This window comes from Artemia sp. Qi Xiang Cuo, chromosome 1 (assembly GCF_049724085.1).
Source record: "Artemia sp. Qi Xiang Cuo chromosome 1, ASM4972408v1, whole genome shotgun sequence".
In the NCBI taxonomy this organism is placed as follows: domain Eukaryota; kingdom Metazoa; phylum Arthropoda; class Branchiopoda; order Anostraca; family Artemiidae; genus Artemia; species Artemia sp. Qi Xiang Cuo.
In genome coordinates, this window is record NC_142794.1 from 30,486,977 (window position 1) to 30,502,516 (window position 15,540).

Below are 15,540 nucleotides of genomic sequence, written 5' to 3' on the forward strand. Positions count from 1 at the left end.
AACTTCCTTGCTTGTCCCATCACCTGTACAAGTGTACCTGGGGAACCTAAACTTCAAACTTCCCCAATATTCTTATAATTACGTTTTAAAATGTGTTTTCATCGTTTGACGAACTGTTTAAATTTTCCTGTAACAATATTGCTAAAGAATACTTTCTAGAGCCTTACCAACTTTGTCACTTCTCACCTCTTCTTCAACTTACAAGAGGTAAATCACTAATTGGCTCCATGACCAACTCCATTGGACTCTCTGTAAAAATTACAGATGTTGTCCTACCTACCTGGCCAGTTTTACTAATAACTTAACTTTGAAAGGCTTTTAATACCACGATGAAGGAAATACATGTATCTATGTGCCAGGAAGGGGAATTCCTGCATGTAAAACCATAAGAAAACCCCTTATTTAGAAGTTCAAAATAAACCTTTGAAACACGCTCGGACAGGAACTCCCTCCTGGCACCTCTAAAGTTCTTTGAAAGGCAGGGTGCCATAGTTGCTGGAATTTCTCAGTCAAGATTGCACAATGGTAATCAATATTCCGATCGGTAGTATTTCCATAGACACTGGCATCCATGGATTCCCAACAAAGAGACTTCAAATTTCTTTAAACCTGGCCTATTACATTGTAATAGCTGCCAAAAATACCCCTGCTGATTAAACTGCTAAGGAAAAAGATTAGTGGCTATGGCCCCATTTCAGAGTAATCATGAACTCGCTACTTATAGATTTCTTTCCCTCTATGTTGATTTGTATTTTTACCTGTACATGGTTTTATCTTGTCTTTATTTATACTCTCCAACTTTTTGGAACTTTGAATTGTGGGGATTGATTTTAATTAGGTAGTATTTTGATTTTTTTTTTCTTACAGAAAATGACAACGATAGTCTGTTCTTTGTAAAGGAAAACACAAGGAAGTTCCAAGTTAAGGAAGGCTACCATTTTTATTTGTACATAAACACTTCTCCCTGCGGCGATGCCAGGTATGTTGCTCAAAGCTGATTTATTGTTACAGAATTTAACGCAGAGGGTGGATTGGGAGTTAAGATGTATTTATTACTATTGGAGGCAAGTTCTGATAAATTTATTTAAAATAAAATAAAAATATAATCAAATTGAAAATAAAGAAAAAGTCAAACGAATTTACTGAAAAATGTTCATTGTCAGTTTACTATGCATATGCTTATAGTAATTCCTTAAAATATTAATTTATTTTGGATTTCTTAAAGTTATAAAAGTGAAAACGGTTAAGAGATTTTTTTCAGTAAAGTGCAAATTTTATTCTGGCTTTTAGAAATTATAGGGGTTTTGAACCCCTCTCATATTAATTTCTTCTCGTTTTGAGTTTGACTCTGTTATGTATTTTCATTTTTGTTCGATTTGGGTTTTATTTATTTACTGATACTGATTTGTGGTAGCTGTATGCTTGGTAGATTGTTTGATTCTATCTTCGTTCATTTTTTGTTTGATGGAGTTCTTTACTTCTTTTGTGGGAAAAGTTTATTTTTTATTAATTTCTGTTTAAATTAAGAAAAACAAAATAAATTTTTCAAAGAAAAGTAAAGAACTAAAATAAACAAAACTGAGCAAAAATAAAATAAAATAATCTACCAAGCGTGAAACTGCTAAAAATCAGCATCAACCAATAAATGAAACCCAAAACGAACAGAAATTACAATAAATAACCGTTTCAAATTCAAAACGAGCAGAAATTAACATGAGTAGGGCTCAAAACACCTATGCCTTCTCAGAGCCAGACCATAATTTGGGCTTTATTGAAAAAATATAAATGTTTTTACTTTCATAAGTTTAATAAATCAAGTAATATTAACATTTGGATGACTCAATATCAGTACATGTATTTTAAACTGACAATGCACATTCATTTGTATTGTTTGTATCATTTCTATTGTATTATTGTTTGTTACTGTAATGTTCTTGTTTACTGTTTTGTTCTTTGTTATTATTGTGCTTTTTTCTTTTCTTTTTTGCTGTATTAGTGGCCCAAAATATTTTTTTTTTGTTTCCAGTATGTGGGTAGAACAACTTCGTAGAGCTTGGCTATATAAAAGAACAGTGAATGAAAGTTAGTTTTCTATTCTCCATTCATTAATATATGCTAAGACTGAAAGCTTTATAGAACAGTGTAAGCCTTCACCTCAACAAGTGACAAAAGTTTTGATTTTGGTACCAATTGAGCCGGAAAAAAATTTCCTTTAACGTATACAAAATTGGAGGTGACTATTGACTATTTTTAGTCTTTTCTTCTAAATAGATGAAATTTTAAAAACAATTTAATTGGCACGTATAGAAAGTCTATCATAGGTGAATTTGGAACGTATATTACGATTATGCACTTTGTTTTTGTTTTGAACGCTCATGTTTTGTTCCCTTCCCCTCCTATCCTTAAATCAAGTGTCGATATAGGTTTGAGAATAAGATGACGCTAAAATGAATCCATTGAGAAAAATTGGACTCTAATTCAGGAGAGAAGTCGTGTCACAATTAATTTATTTGAACCGTCCACCCTAAACGTGACCACCCCAGATTATTAAATGCCAATCAGCAACTTCTTACGACCAGGGAAATCATTGATTTTGGTTTTAACAAAAAATCACAGGTAATTTGAAATTGCAAAAGGGTTAGAGATTCATCACATTGATTTATATTTCATATGTCTTCTGCATCTTTGATTTAGACCTGAACATTAGAACAACTTGTTCATATTCAAGATTTGCAAGCAATGTTGCATTCGATGCCATGTTGATGACAGCTGCACCGGTCACTATCGAAGTATCCGTCATAGCCACATTTAAAGACGGTGAAATTTTTTTTTCGTGCTGCTGAAGGTCCGTGAGAATAGGGTACAGCATACCGTTATGAAGTTTCCATCCCAAATTCTTAGGATAAAGGGCAGTGCTCTGAAGCCCGATATAATCTCGTACTTAGAGATAAGCTCACAAACCGTGAAATTTCGCTGCTGCTGAAGTAGGAGGTAGATCTTGGGGATGAACGAAAGTTGTAGACGTCGCTAATTTCTGCTGAAAGACATGTTATCGGTAACTGTTAACAATGCTAGTTGGTTTTCCAACGTACAATATAGCAAGTGCAGCCTCTTCTGTTACTTTAATCTTTTCTTTCGAAGCACCAATTCTAAAAAAAGCTTTGAAGTATTTTTTTTAAATTGTTAGTTGTCACTCAGCCGTTTAAGCGCAATTCCTTTGCCAAGTATATATAGACAGGAAGTTGTTTTGCAGCCAAGAATTGCATGAGCACAAAGAAGTAGTTTGCTGGTTTCAGTCCAAATCTTCTTAACGATGGCTTCTATGTCCCAAATTACACCTGAAGTTGTCACCTTAGGCTCAGATTGCAGGTAGACCTTGTGGTGCTCAGGAATACAATGATGAAGTAACAACACCCACAAGTCAATATTGTCACCAATAACTATGATAACCCAAATATTCGAACACTCAACTGCTGAAAGCACAATTAGTAAGTCAGTATCAGTTTTAGCTTGTATGGTTCTCATACCTTTGCTTTGTAAATAATCAGAAAGTAAATTAGTAAAACAGGCTTTATTCTTTTTGCACGACAGAAATTTCTCTTTTTTTGGTGGTCAGTCGCCTTTCTGGGTTAAACAATTCTTACCGTCTAGTGACATGGTTTCGCTTAAGATGAGTTATATTATTCATCGAAAAAGCGATATTGAAGCGATCAAAGACAATAATGGCGTCTGGATATTGAGCCAAAACGTAATTCCAATATCGGTCTAAGATCTCCGAATACATGTTTTTACTCGTTGAGAGAACGCTGTGAAGCTTTTTAAGACGTAGGTCTAAGATAAGGTCTAAGATGTAGGTGCATGTCAGAATAGCTTTTCCCAAGTAGTAACCATTTCTGAAAGGTTTTTGATCGCTTTGGCAAGATCTTGTTTATTTAGCTTTCAGAATATGCCAGAATCCTAGTTTGCGTCGCTTTTTGGCTGTTCTTGCTCGTTCCAAAAGCCAAATAAACCAGAACTGGCAAAACTATCAAAAAACTTTCAGAATTTGACAATATTAGGGAAAAGCTTAGTCTGACTTGCACCTACATTTTAGATGTGGCACTTTGCTTCACAGGATTCCCCAAACGAATAAAGAAATATATTCGGAGATATTAGACATATACTGGAACTACTTTTTGGCCAAAACCAACCGTAGACAGACATGGACACAACTTCTTCTCTGTATTAGTAGCCCAATTTTTTTTTTCTGTATAGATTCAACTTAACAAATTGCTGTTCTCAGGCCTATATCAACGCTTGATTTATGAGCGAAAAAAAGGGGGTTCAAATATGAGCATCCAAAATAAAAACAAAGTGTAGGTTCATGATTTATATGCTCTATTACTGACTTTCTGTATGAGTAAATTAAGGTGTCTTAAAGAAGTCGTCATTTTATAAGAAAAGACAAAAAATGGTTAATTTCGTCTCGCCCAATTTAGCCTGATTTTGTATTTGTTGCAAATAAATTTTTTCGGTTCCAATCGTACTAAAATCAAAAATTTTGCAATTTGTTTGAGGCAACCCCTAAAATTAATTTAGGTTGACTAAATTAGATTGATCGAGGACACAGTGATGACTTTATTTAGTTTGATGACTGTGTAACTTAAGGCGAGTACTTTGTAAAACGGGCAGAAGCTTATTGCTGGATAATTTTTATTGCCTCATTTTATAGGCATTGCGAAATCGAAGCTTTTAATAGAAGCGACGGTCGACTGCAGGGCAAAATTGATGGACTGTTTATTGGACTGACAAAGCATCGGAGACAAGGTACATGGGACAAAATTGTCAGCGTAAGTATCGGCTCTCTGATTTTAGAACTTCTGATGTAACATGAATGCTATAAATACTTTATTTTTATTATAGATGTGCACTTGGAGAGTAGTAGAAACCATAACAATGTTTCTTCTGGTTTTGGCTGTCCCAAGATCGAAATCAGATTTTTTTTGGCCCTGTTTTTTTTATTTTTTTAACGCTAATATTACGCTGGTATTGTGATATATAAGAGTCCTCACAACATTGAGCGGAGATATAGTAAACTAGGTGTAACGTTATTATGTAGGCCAACCCTTCATACCCTGGTCTAAGGTTAGACCCCTGGTCTGAGTTTTACCTTCTTAAAATAGATTTTCAGACAAACCGTACCCCTGAAAGAGGCTAAATCTAAGACATACTCTTATAATCCTTCATACGAAGAAGAGTAAACTAGGCATATCATATTAACAATTATCTATTCGAAACTGATAGACTTGTTTACTTAATTCAATTTTTTTTAATCCCCCGTATTCATTTCTTTTACGACTTCTTAGAATTCCGGGGAACCCCCAACCTTGCTAATGAGTTTACAAAACATCTCCCAGATTATATACCCCATTCTATTATAAGAAAAAAGTGTCAGTAGTATCACGGGGAACCTATGTTGTTATAAATTTGTTAAACTTTATTTTTCAAAAAAATTATTCAGTCGACAAATTTGACATCAATTCATTCAAAATTTTTACATACACTTTTAAAGCGATTACTCAACATTATACAGCACCTTCATTGAACTTTTGATGATATAATAATTTAGCACAAATACATTGTAAATATATTTAGATTAGCTTCAAAACTGTATTCACGGGCTCTTAATAAAACAAACAGCAGTAAATAAAATTAACAATACATTAGTGGAATCATAGGTTCCATTTCTATAGAGGCCATAGAAAGCACTGAACCGTATCAAGACCAGGGCCAAAGAACTACTTTAAGAAATTTGTGACCTCGATCAAGGCCAGGCGCTCGTGGATGTCGCTGTCTTGACTGGTGTAATGAATGTGGCCTTTACCTGAGGATGGCTGGGGTCAATTTTCTTGACTATGAAGCACCTAAGGTAAATTGAGGTTTACTGAACTCTGAAAAAATCCGGACACGGCGATTGTCCTTTCATAATGCTATTACGAAACAGATTGCGTAATAATTGAAAATAAAAAGTTTGATGAAAAGAAGTCAATTTTTATAGATTTGACAACGTCTATAGCAGGTACACTATTGGAGTTACTGCAAAAAGTCATATACATTTTAGACAATGACACAACATCCCTTAGTCATCAATTGACCCAACCGTGAAGGACCCCTCACCCCCAAAGTTTTACCCCTCCCCCATTATTTAATACTATTTTTAAAACTTTTTTTATAACTTTTTTTGATAAAACATAAAGTCACGAAGAAAGGAAGAAAACGAGGACAATTAACAGCCAGTGAAAAAGTTTTTCACTGCCTATTAATTGTCCTCGTTTTCTTCCTTTCTTCGCGATTTTGTTTTTTACCATGATTAGCCAGTGTAGTCCCAGAAACTATTCACTTTTTTTTAACTTCAATCTTTTATTTTGATACTTTTTTAACATGAAAATATTTTCTAAGACATTATTCTATCATTTGCCTCATAGGGCTGGAATATTATCCCTGAGAATACATTTCAGTTTATTAATTTTGACTTCATGCATACCCCAGTACTGTGCAACACTTTTCAAAAGACATTATTTGATCATTTCTGTCATAGGCTATCGCATTATCACTTAGAACATACATAACTTTACTAATTTCCACTTCTGGCATACCCCCATTCTATGCAATACTTTTCAAAAGACATTATTCTATAATTTCCCTCATAGGGTTGTCATATTATCACTTAAATAGATACTTTATTAATTTTGACTTTATGCATACCGCAATACTAAGCAATACTACTACTACTACTAACAACTCATCGCAGCACCAAGCCGCCTGAGGCCAACACAGCTACGCACGCTCCTCCTCCACCCCAATCTATTCAAAGCCTCCCTTTTTACACCCGCCCACGAAGTTCCCATTTCCTTTAAATCTTTCTTTATGACGTCCTCCCAACCCAGACGGGGACGACCTACTTTCCGTTTAGCCCTAGATGGTTGGCCGAAAAGAACAATTTTCGGCAATCTGTCATCCTTCATCCGAACAACATGCCCTAACCACCTCAACCTTTCTTTCATTATACTGATTCAAAAGACATTATTCTATCATTTCCGTAATAGGGCTGTCATAACACCTTTTAAATAGATATTACTTTATTAGTTTTGACTTTATGCATACCCCCATTCTAAGCAATACTTTTTCAAAAGACATTATTCTATCATTTCCCTTATAGAGTTGTTACATCATCATTTAAATACATACTACTTTATTCATTTCGACCTTATGTATACCTCAATACTAAGTAATACTTTTCAAACGACATTATTCTTTCATTTTACTCACGAGACTCTCAAATCATCACTTACAATTGATATTACTTTATTCATTTTGACCCTACGTATACCCCAGTACTAAGCAATACTCTTCAAAAAACATTATTCTATCATTTGCTTCATATGACTGTAATATCATCACTTAGAATAGCTATTTCTTTATTAATTTGGACCTTATGCATACCTTAATACTAAGCAGCCTAAGTAAAGAACGATGTGGGCACAATGATTTTTTTTCTTCAGCCGGGCGCTTCGTAACGAAGGAGTTCCCGTAGAAACTTTGAAAAGGGCTCATTCGACTGGAAATCGGAGTGGCTAGTGCCCTTTTTAATAGTCAAAAGAGAATGGAGGACAACTAGACCCCCACACCCAAAATTCCCCTAAACACATACAATCAAAATTTTTGAGATAGCGTTTTTTTCAGCGTAGTTGATTTCCAGATAGAAAGTATGTTTTTGACGAGGACATTCCCCCACAACCCTCGGGGGAAGGGTTTTAAGTTATGCCCTGAGGGTATATAAGAACGATGTTGGCACAATGTACTATGTATTATTTTTTTCCTTTAGAGAAGGGTACTTCATATGGAAGGGGTCGTCGTAGAAACTTCAAAAGGGGCTCATTAAATTTGAAATTGAGTGTTCTAGTGTTCTTTTCACTAGTCGAAAGTGATTGGAGTGCAACTAGCCCCTCCCCCACCACACCCATCATTCCCCCAAACACAACCAATTAAAATTTTAAGATAATCATTTTGTTCAGCGTAGTTGATATTCAGATAGAAAATATGTTTTTGCGGAGGACGCTCCCCCACAACCCTCAGGGCAAGGGTTTTAAGTTATACCCTGGGGCATATAATGTTTTTATAGGAGGCGTTCTCGTAGAAACTTCAAAAAAGGCTTACTCGATTGGAAATTCGAAAGGCTAGTGCCCTTTTTAATAGTTGAAAGTGATTAGAGGGCAACTGGCCCTCAACTGGCCATCACTCCCCCAAACACATCCAATCCAAATTCTAAGATAACCAATTTGTCCAGCATAGTTGATTTGCTGATAAATAATAAGTTTTTGAAGAGGTCACTTCCCACAACCCTCAGGGCAAGGGTTTTAGGTTATGCCCTGGGGGCATATAAGGTTTTTATAGAATGTGTTGTCATAGAAACCTCAAAAAAGTCTCATTTTATTGGAAATTCAAAGGGCTAGTGTTCTTCTTAATAGTCGAAACTGATTGGAGGGCTACTATCCTCCCCAGGCCCATCATTTCCCCAAACAAATCCAATCAAAATTTTGAGATAGTCATTTTGTTCAGCGTTGTTGATTTCCAAATAGAAAACATATTTTTGAGGAGGACACTCTCCCACAACCCTTTATAATTATAAGTTATGATTATAAGTTATGCCCATGGGACATATAAGGTTTTTATTTAAATCTTTGTCGTATAATCTTGATAAGGGGCTTATTTGATTTGAAATTCAAAGGAATAGTACCCTTTTTAATAGTCGAAAGGGATTTGAAAGTGATTTGACTCTCACGCCCACTTTTTACCCAAACACATCCAATCAAAATTTTTAGCAAGCTATTTTATTCAACGTAGTTGAAACTTTTGGAAATTATGTCTTTAAGATGACAACCCCTTCCCCCCATAGCCCTCAAGGCAATGGTTGTAAGTTATGCCCTGGGGCATATAATTTGAGTGGCTTGTACCATTTTTAATAGTCAAAAGTGATTGGAAGGATACTAACACGCCTCTCACGCCCACCATTTCCCCAAACACATCCAATAAAAAATTTTTAAGATAGCCATGTTGTTTAGCGTAGGTGAAAGTTATGGTTATTTGATCTTAGAGGATGACAACTACCTCAACTGACCTTAGGGCAAGGGTTCCAATTTATGATTTTGGGGCATGTAAGGTTCTTATAGAAAGCGTTTTCGAATCCAAAAGGGCTCATTCGATTGGTAATCGAAAGGCCTAGTGCCTTTTTTAATAGTTGAAAGTGATTGGAAGGCTTGACATTTTTATAGTAAAGATCGAAGTGGGTATAATGAATTATTTGTTGTTGTTGTTGCTGGTGTTTAGACCAGAGCACTTCGTATCGAAGGAGTTGTCATAGAAACTTCGAAAAGGACTCATTCTATTGAAAATAGAAAGGGCTGATGCCCTTTTTAATAGTCGAAAGTTTTTCAGGGCACCTAATCCCCCTTCCACTCTCACCCCCCCCCCCCCCCCCAAGACCATCTTCCATCGCCAAACCTTGCATTTGTGCTCTTAAGATTTAACCAAATTAGAATAGCGTAAGTGTATCCAAGCTATCAAAGAAAGTAAAAAGATTTTTTTGCGAATGGTATCAAGTTTTCCATTTCAGGTCGACTAGAGGAGGTATGAAACTAAATTAAACAGCACTACTTGTGTCAAGATTTATAAAAGGGTATATGCTGTTAAAAAATTTCTGAAAATTTTTCTCCACCATGCAAATAGCAGGCCAAACTATAAAGTCTAAAGAAACGAAAAGATTTAAAGTATTATTTTCTTTTTTCTGAAGACTTTGTCAACGAACAGAAATTGATTTAAAAAACTTTTTCCTCAAAATAAGTTTTTCAAAGGAAAGTAAAGAACTCCATTAAACTAAAAATATACAAAAATAAAATCAAATAATCTACCGAGGGGAAACTACCATAAATCAGTGTCGGTAAATAAATGAAACCCAAAACGAACACAAATTACAATATTTAACCGAATCAAACTCAAAATGAGCATAAATTAACATAAGTTGGGCGCAAAACCCCTCTACCTTCCCAAGGCCAGAACAAAATTTGTACTTAACTGAAAAAATACGAATGAATGCACATTGTCAATTTAATATGCGTATACTGTTATTTGGTAATCAAAATGTTAATATTATTTGATTTATTAAAGTTATAATAATAAAACCATTTATGTTTTTTCAGTAAAGTGCAAATTTTGTTCTGGCCTTGGGAAGGCATAGGGGTATTGCACCCAACTTATGTTAATTTCTGCTCGTTTTGAGTTTCACTCGGTTAATACTTGTAATTTCTGTTCGTTTTGGGTTTTATTTATTTATTTATACTGATTTGTGGTAGTTTCATGCTTGGTAGATTATTTGACTTTATTTTTGCTCTTTTTTTGTTTAATGGAGTTCTTTACTTTTCTTTGAAAAACCTATTTTGTGGATAAAGTTTTTTAACCTAATACTATTCAAAAGACATTATTCTATCATTTTCCTTACAGGGCTGTCATATAAACACTTACAATAGATATTGCTTAATTAATTTCGACTTTTTGCATACTTCAATACTAAGCAATACTTTTCAAAAGGCATTATTCGTTCCTCTCCCTCCCTCATAGGGTTTTCAAATCATCCCTAAAAATTGATATTACTTTATTAATTTCGACTATATGCATTCCCAAATACTAAGCAGTACTTTTAAAAAAACATTATTCTATCACCTCTCTCATAGGCCTGTCATATCATCACTTAGAATATATATTACTTTATATATTTTGACGTTATGCATACCCCAATACTAAAAGTATGAAAAGTATTAAAGGCCTAATAATGTTTTTTGAAAAGTATTGATTAGTTATAGGGTATGAATAAAGTCAAAATCAATTTAGTAATATGTAAATCTAAGTCTGATATGACAGCCCTATGAGGGAAATGATAGAATAATGTCTTTTGTATTGCTTTGTATTGGGGTATGCATAAAGTCAAAATTAATAAAGTAGTACCTATTCTAATTGATGATATGACAGTCTTGTGAGGGAAATGATAGAATAATGTCTTTTTAAAAGTATTGTTTAGTATTGGGGTATGCCTAAAGTCAATATTAATAGGGTAATATGTATTCTAAGTGATGATATCACAGCCCTATGATGGAAACTATAGAATTATTGATTTTTGAAACGTATTTCTGAGTATTATGGTATGCATAAAGTCAAAATTAATAAATTAATATCTATTCGAAGGGATGATGTGAAAATCCTAAAAGGGAAATGATGGATTAATGTCTTTTAGAAAGTAGTGCTTTGTATTTAGGCATGCATAAAGTCGAAATTAATAAAGTAATATCTATTCCAAGTGATGATATAACAGCCGTATGAGGGAAATAATAAATTAATGTTTTAAAAAGTATTGCTTTAGTATCGGGATATGCATAAAGTTGAAATTAATGAAGTAATATCAATTCCAAGTGATGATATGACAGACGTATGAGGGAAATAATAAATTAATGTTTTGAAAAGTATTGCTTTAGTATCGGGATATGCATAAAGTTGAAATTAATGAAGTAATATCAATTGTAAGTGATGATATGACAGACGTATGAGGGAAATAATAGAATAATTTCTTTTGAAAAGTGGTACTTAGTATTGATGTGTGTATAAGGTCAAAATTAATAAAGTAAATATATATATTGTGATGATCTGACAGCCCTATGAGGGAAATAATAGAATAATGTCTTTTGAAAAGTATTGCTTAGTATTGTGTAGTAAAGTAATTTTTAGGTATTAAGGTGAGATTATGGTTGTTTCCTTTAATAATCTAATTTATCTGTGTGATTTACTTGATTTAACTTTTATCTTTGGGGGATAAAAATGCCTTGGATAATTTTTGCATAACAATCTTTAGTACCACAGATTTCACTTAAACACACAATTTTACATTTTTTTCAACTAAATGAATGCCATTTAGGCTATAAGCTATTTTCTTATACATTTGAAATATTGAACTTTCTGATTTAACCTCGCTTATCAAACAATAAATTGGTAATAAATTCTCACTTAATACTGGATTCTGTTGACACTGATAAAGGACAAAGCAAACATATGGCAATGCATCAGATTTTTTTTTATATTGGCATAATTCATGAACTAAAAAAATAGTCTGAAGTGCATCCAACTATGGTTGATATTGACCAAAATTAACCAAAATGGGCTGTAAAAAAAATAGGTCTGTGATCTAAAGAAAATAATTTTGATATTAGTATACAAATAAAGCATTAACGGTTGTACGAATCACACACTACTATATACAAATATTTTTTTTTAATTAAGAGGCTAATTATTTTTTCACTTGTTTTCTAAACACAAATTTCCGCTTAAATAAAAATATTCTGTTTCTGGCTGGTGTTTAATTACATTTATATTCTTTACACATTAAAATTAGCATTAATTATTAAAAAGACTTAAATATTCACCCGAAGTCACCAACTTAGATACAACAATGATCAAAAAAAGCATTTGATTAAAATTTTTAAAGTTACTTTAACACACTATATAGAAATATAACAACAGGCGAAGCAATTTTTTTCATGTAAATTTCGCACGAAGCAAAACTAAAATTTGCTATAACACTTTTTTTCAAAAAGCAAATCACTCAAAATACCAATTTAATTACAATCAATATCATCATTACTGAAATAGCAAAGAATTCACTCCGTTATTTATCATAAATTTCCCTTTTTTCCACATTTAGGGACTGGTAGTCTCAACCGAGCTGTCAGTGGTTGCAGACAAAAGTTTGTTTTAATTAAGTTATTTTAAGCTGTTACAGCTTATTACGGCCGAAGTTAGGGTCGTAAAAGGAGAATCGTTTCACCAGATGAATACCATCAGACCAATGAATGGTTACTGACAATTTGCCATTAGATTAGATGCTTCAACCTTGTATAAACTTCAGAACCAAATAAACGTACTTGTGAAGAGAATTAGAGAAAACGTTTGATCCACCTCCTTCACAATCCCCCAGGTAATATAAAAAGAATCCAAAATATCTTTATTTCAAGCTTAAGCGACTCTTTTGTTCAATGTACTGAACAGCCAGATAAATGGTATTTTGGAAGATATAAAGAGAATATTAATTACGTTACAAAAAAAAAAAAACGGAGCCAAACAATATATTGTCAAGAAAGAAAAGAAGTTTAATCGGGATCACAGGGGAGATCTCAGTCTATATATTCGGTACGGTATCTGAGGCCACGTGGAAGGAATCTGAAAAACGAATAGGAAAAGTCCAGGTAACAAATCAAAATATTTTAAACTTTGTAGACAAATAAAGAACGATTTTAAAACATCACTAAACAAGGATATCAAAGATTGAAGGAAAAGTTAATAAGACTATCAATGCGCTTTCAATTTTTAAACAGGAGATCACCAATGCAGCATTAATAACTCCAAAAGGGATAATAAGTAATCATAGTGAAATTACAGAAGAAGTAAATCTTCAGATGGCTTGACAATTATCATTTAGTTTTATCTTGGAAATATTCCATTACTTTAATCAATTGGAATTAGAGTTTCTAACCATTTTGAAGAGAACATCGACACAACTTGTTCTAGCGAACTCAACCTTTCTTTCTTTATAGCCCTAGAGAGCGGTATTGAACCACATTTTTCGTACAGCCTGTTGTTTGAAATACGGTCAGTCAGCCGGGTACCCAGAACAATCCTTAAGCAATTTCTCTGGCAAACATGTAGCAAATCTTCATCCGTTTTTTCGGAGCGTCCATGCTTCAGAGCAATATTTAACCACTCTCATCCCTATAGCTTCTAATATACTAATCTTGGTTTGCAGACTTATCTTCCTATTCTTCCAAACTTTTTTAACTGTGAAAAATACCATGTGCCTTGGCTATTCTACTTTAAACATCTTCACTGCTCCCACCATCTTTACTAATAATGGTACCAAGGTAAGTGAAGCTGCCCACCTGATCAATCTGGTCATTAACGTACATCACCTTTTTCATTTTCACTTATTCCTAGCCTTAGTGACTTAGTCTTCTTAACAATAGTTTGAAACTTATTCGATCACCTTGAAGTGTACAAGTCCTTTGTCCTTTCTATTAAACATAAAGTTTTTTCACTTATATTCGTAGCTGCAGTTCTAGCTTTTTTCCCTAAGACACCTTAAGCAACTTCACAAAATATTTTTCTAAAATTATTCCAACCGTCTTCCACATTATCAAACTTTAAACTCTCATGATTAGTACTCAACTGCTCCTGGAAAGTTTATCTTAAATTCTCATCTTGGGGTCTACCAACATAATAATTTCCCGGGAGGTTGTTACCTTTCCGACATTTAAGTTTTAAATTAACCCTTGACACTACTAGATGTTGATGTTTACTTTTAACATCAATAACAGCACTCCTATATGCCCTAGTATGTTGTATTGATCCTGCCAGTCTTCGGTTTACTATAACATAGTCAATTATATTTACTGTCTTATCATCACGTGAATACCATGTTAACTTATGAGCCATCCTATGACCAAACACCGTATTGGTTATATCTAGATTATTACACCTACAAAATTGCGGAAGTCTGTATCCATTACTGTTTTTTTTTCCTACACCAAAATTACCTAGCCTAAGATACCATCTATTTCTATTTTTACGGACCTCGGCGTTAATATCTCCCAGTAATAACATCATGTTTCTACCTGGGACTCTGTCTATTTAAATGTAAGTAAAACTCATCTGCGTCACTAATATCTCCGTCAGTTGGTTCTACAGGGGCATATACTACTATAAAGTGGAATTAAGGAAACACATCCCATAGGACTTGCAAATAATTCTAGTTACACAGGTTGTGAATTGGTCCCTAAAGTTACTAAAATCATATTGGTCTCCAAACAATTTCAAATTTTCTAATAATCTCCATATGCCCCTATTTTCACTGATTCAGCTAGTCAACACAGCTCCACGATAGTAGATGTGAAGCTTATTGGCCAATTATGCCGATATCTAATGAAAATCCAGTGCATTTTTGCTATTTGGGGGCATAAACTTTGTTTGTTGATTTGCGTAATTCATTGCTGGAAATCAGGCTAAAAATCTCCAAATACGGAGGACAAATTACTGATTGAAATGGGAAAACCTTGAAAACTTGTGGTCAAATATATATACATACGTAAATGGCAAAGTTAAATCGAATGGAAATAATTTAGCCACCTCTCCATCCACACTAACTTGAGATCTATTAACCCCTTTTGCTGTGAAGGCGATACGCAGATAAATATTAGGATACTATCTAAAGGAAGAACATCTAAGTAAATTGTGTGGTATGTATCTGAATGTATTTTACATTTTAAAAAGATAAATTTTGTGCCTGTACCGGGACTAGCTGTAGAAAAGCTATGAGCTGAAGGAGACCATGTGAGGCTTGTTTACCCTAAAATTATTTCATATGCATGACAGATTATTAATTGGTCCCCATCATTTTCTGAAAATAATCTG

At 33.7% G+C, this 15,540-nt stretch overlaps 1 protein-coding gene across 1 annotated transcript in view; it reads left to right on the top strand.

The window, feature by feature from the left end:
* The window catches only part of LOC148956202 (double-stranded RNA-specific editase 1-like), a 59,055-nt gene that overhangs the window by 13,386 nt on the left and 30,129 nt on the right, over window positions 1-15,540 (top strand). The window contains exons 3-4 of the mRNA XM_089089786.1: window positions 868-979; window positions 4,712-4,829. Coding sequence (XP_088945912.1) covers window positions 868-979; window positions 4,712-4,829 — 230 coding nt within the window. The remainder of the gene's footprint in view (window positions 1-867; window positions 980-4,711; window positions 4,830-15,540) is intronic.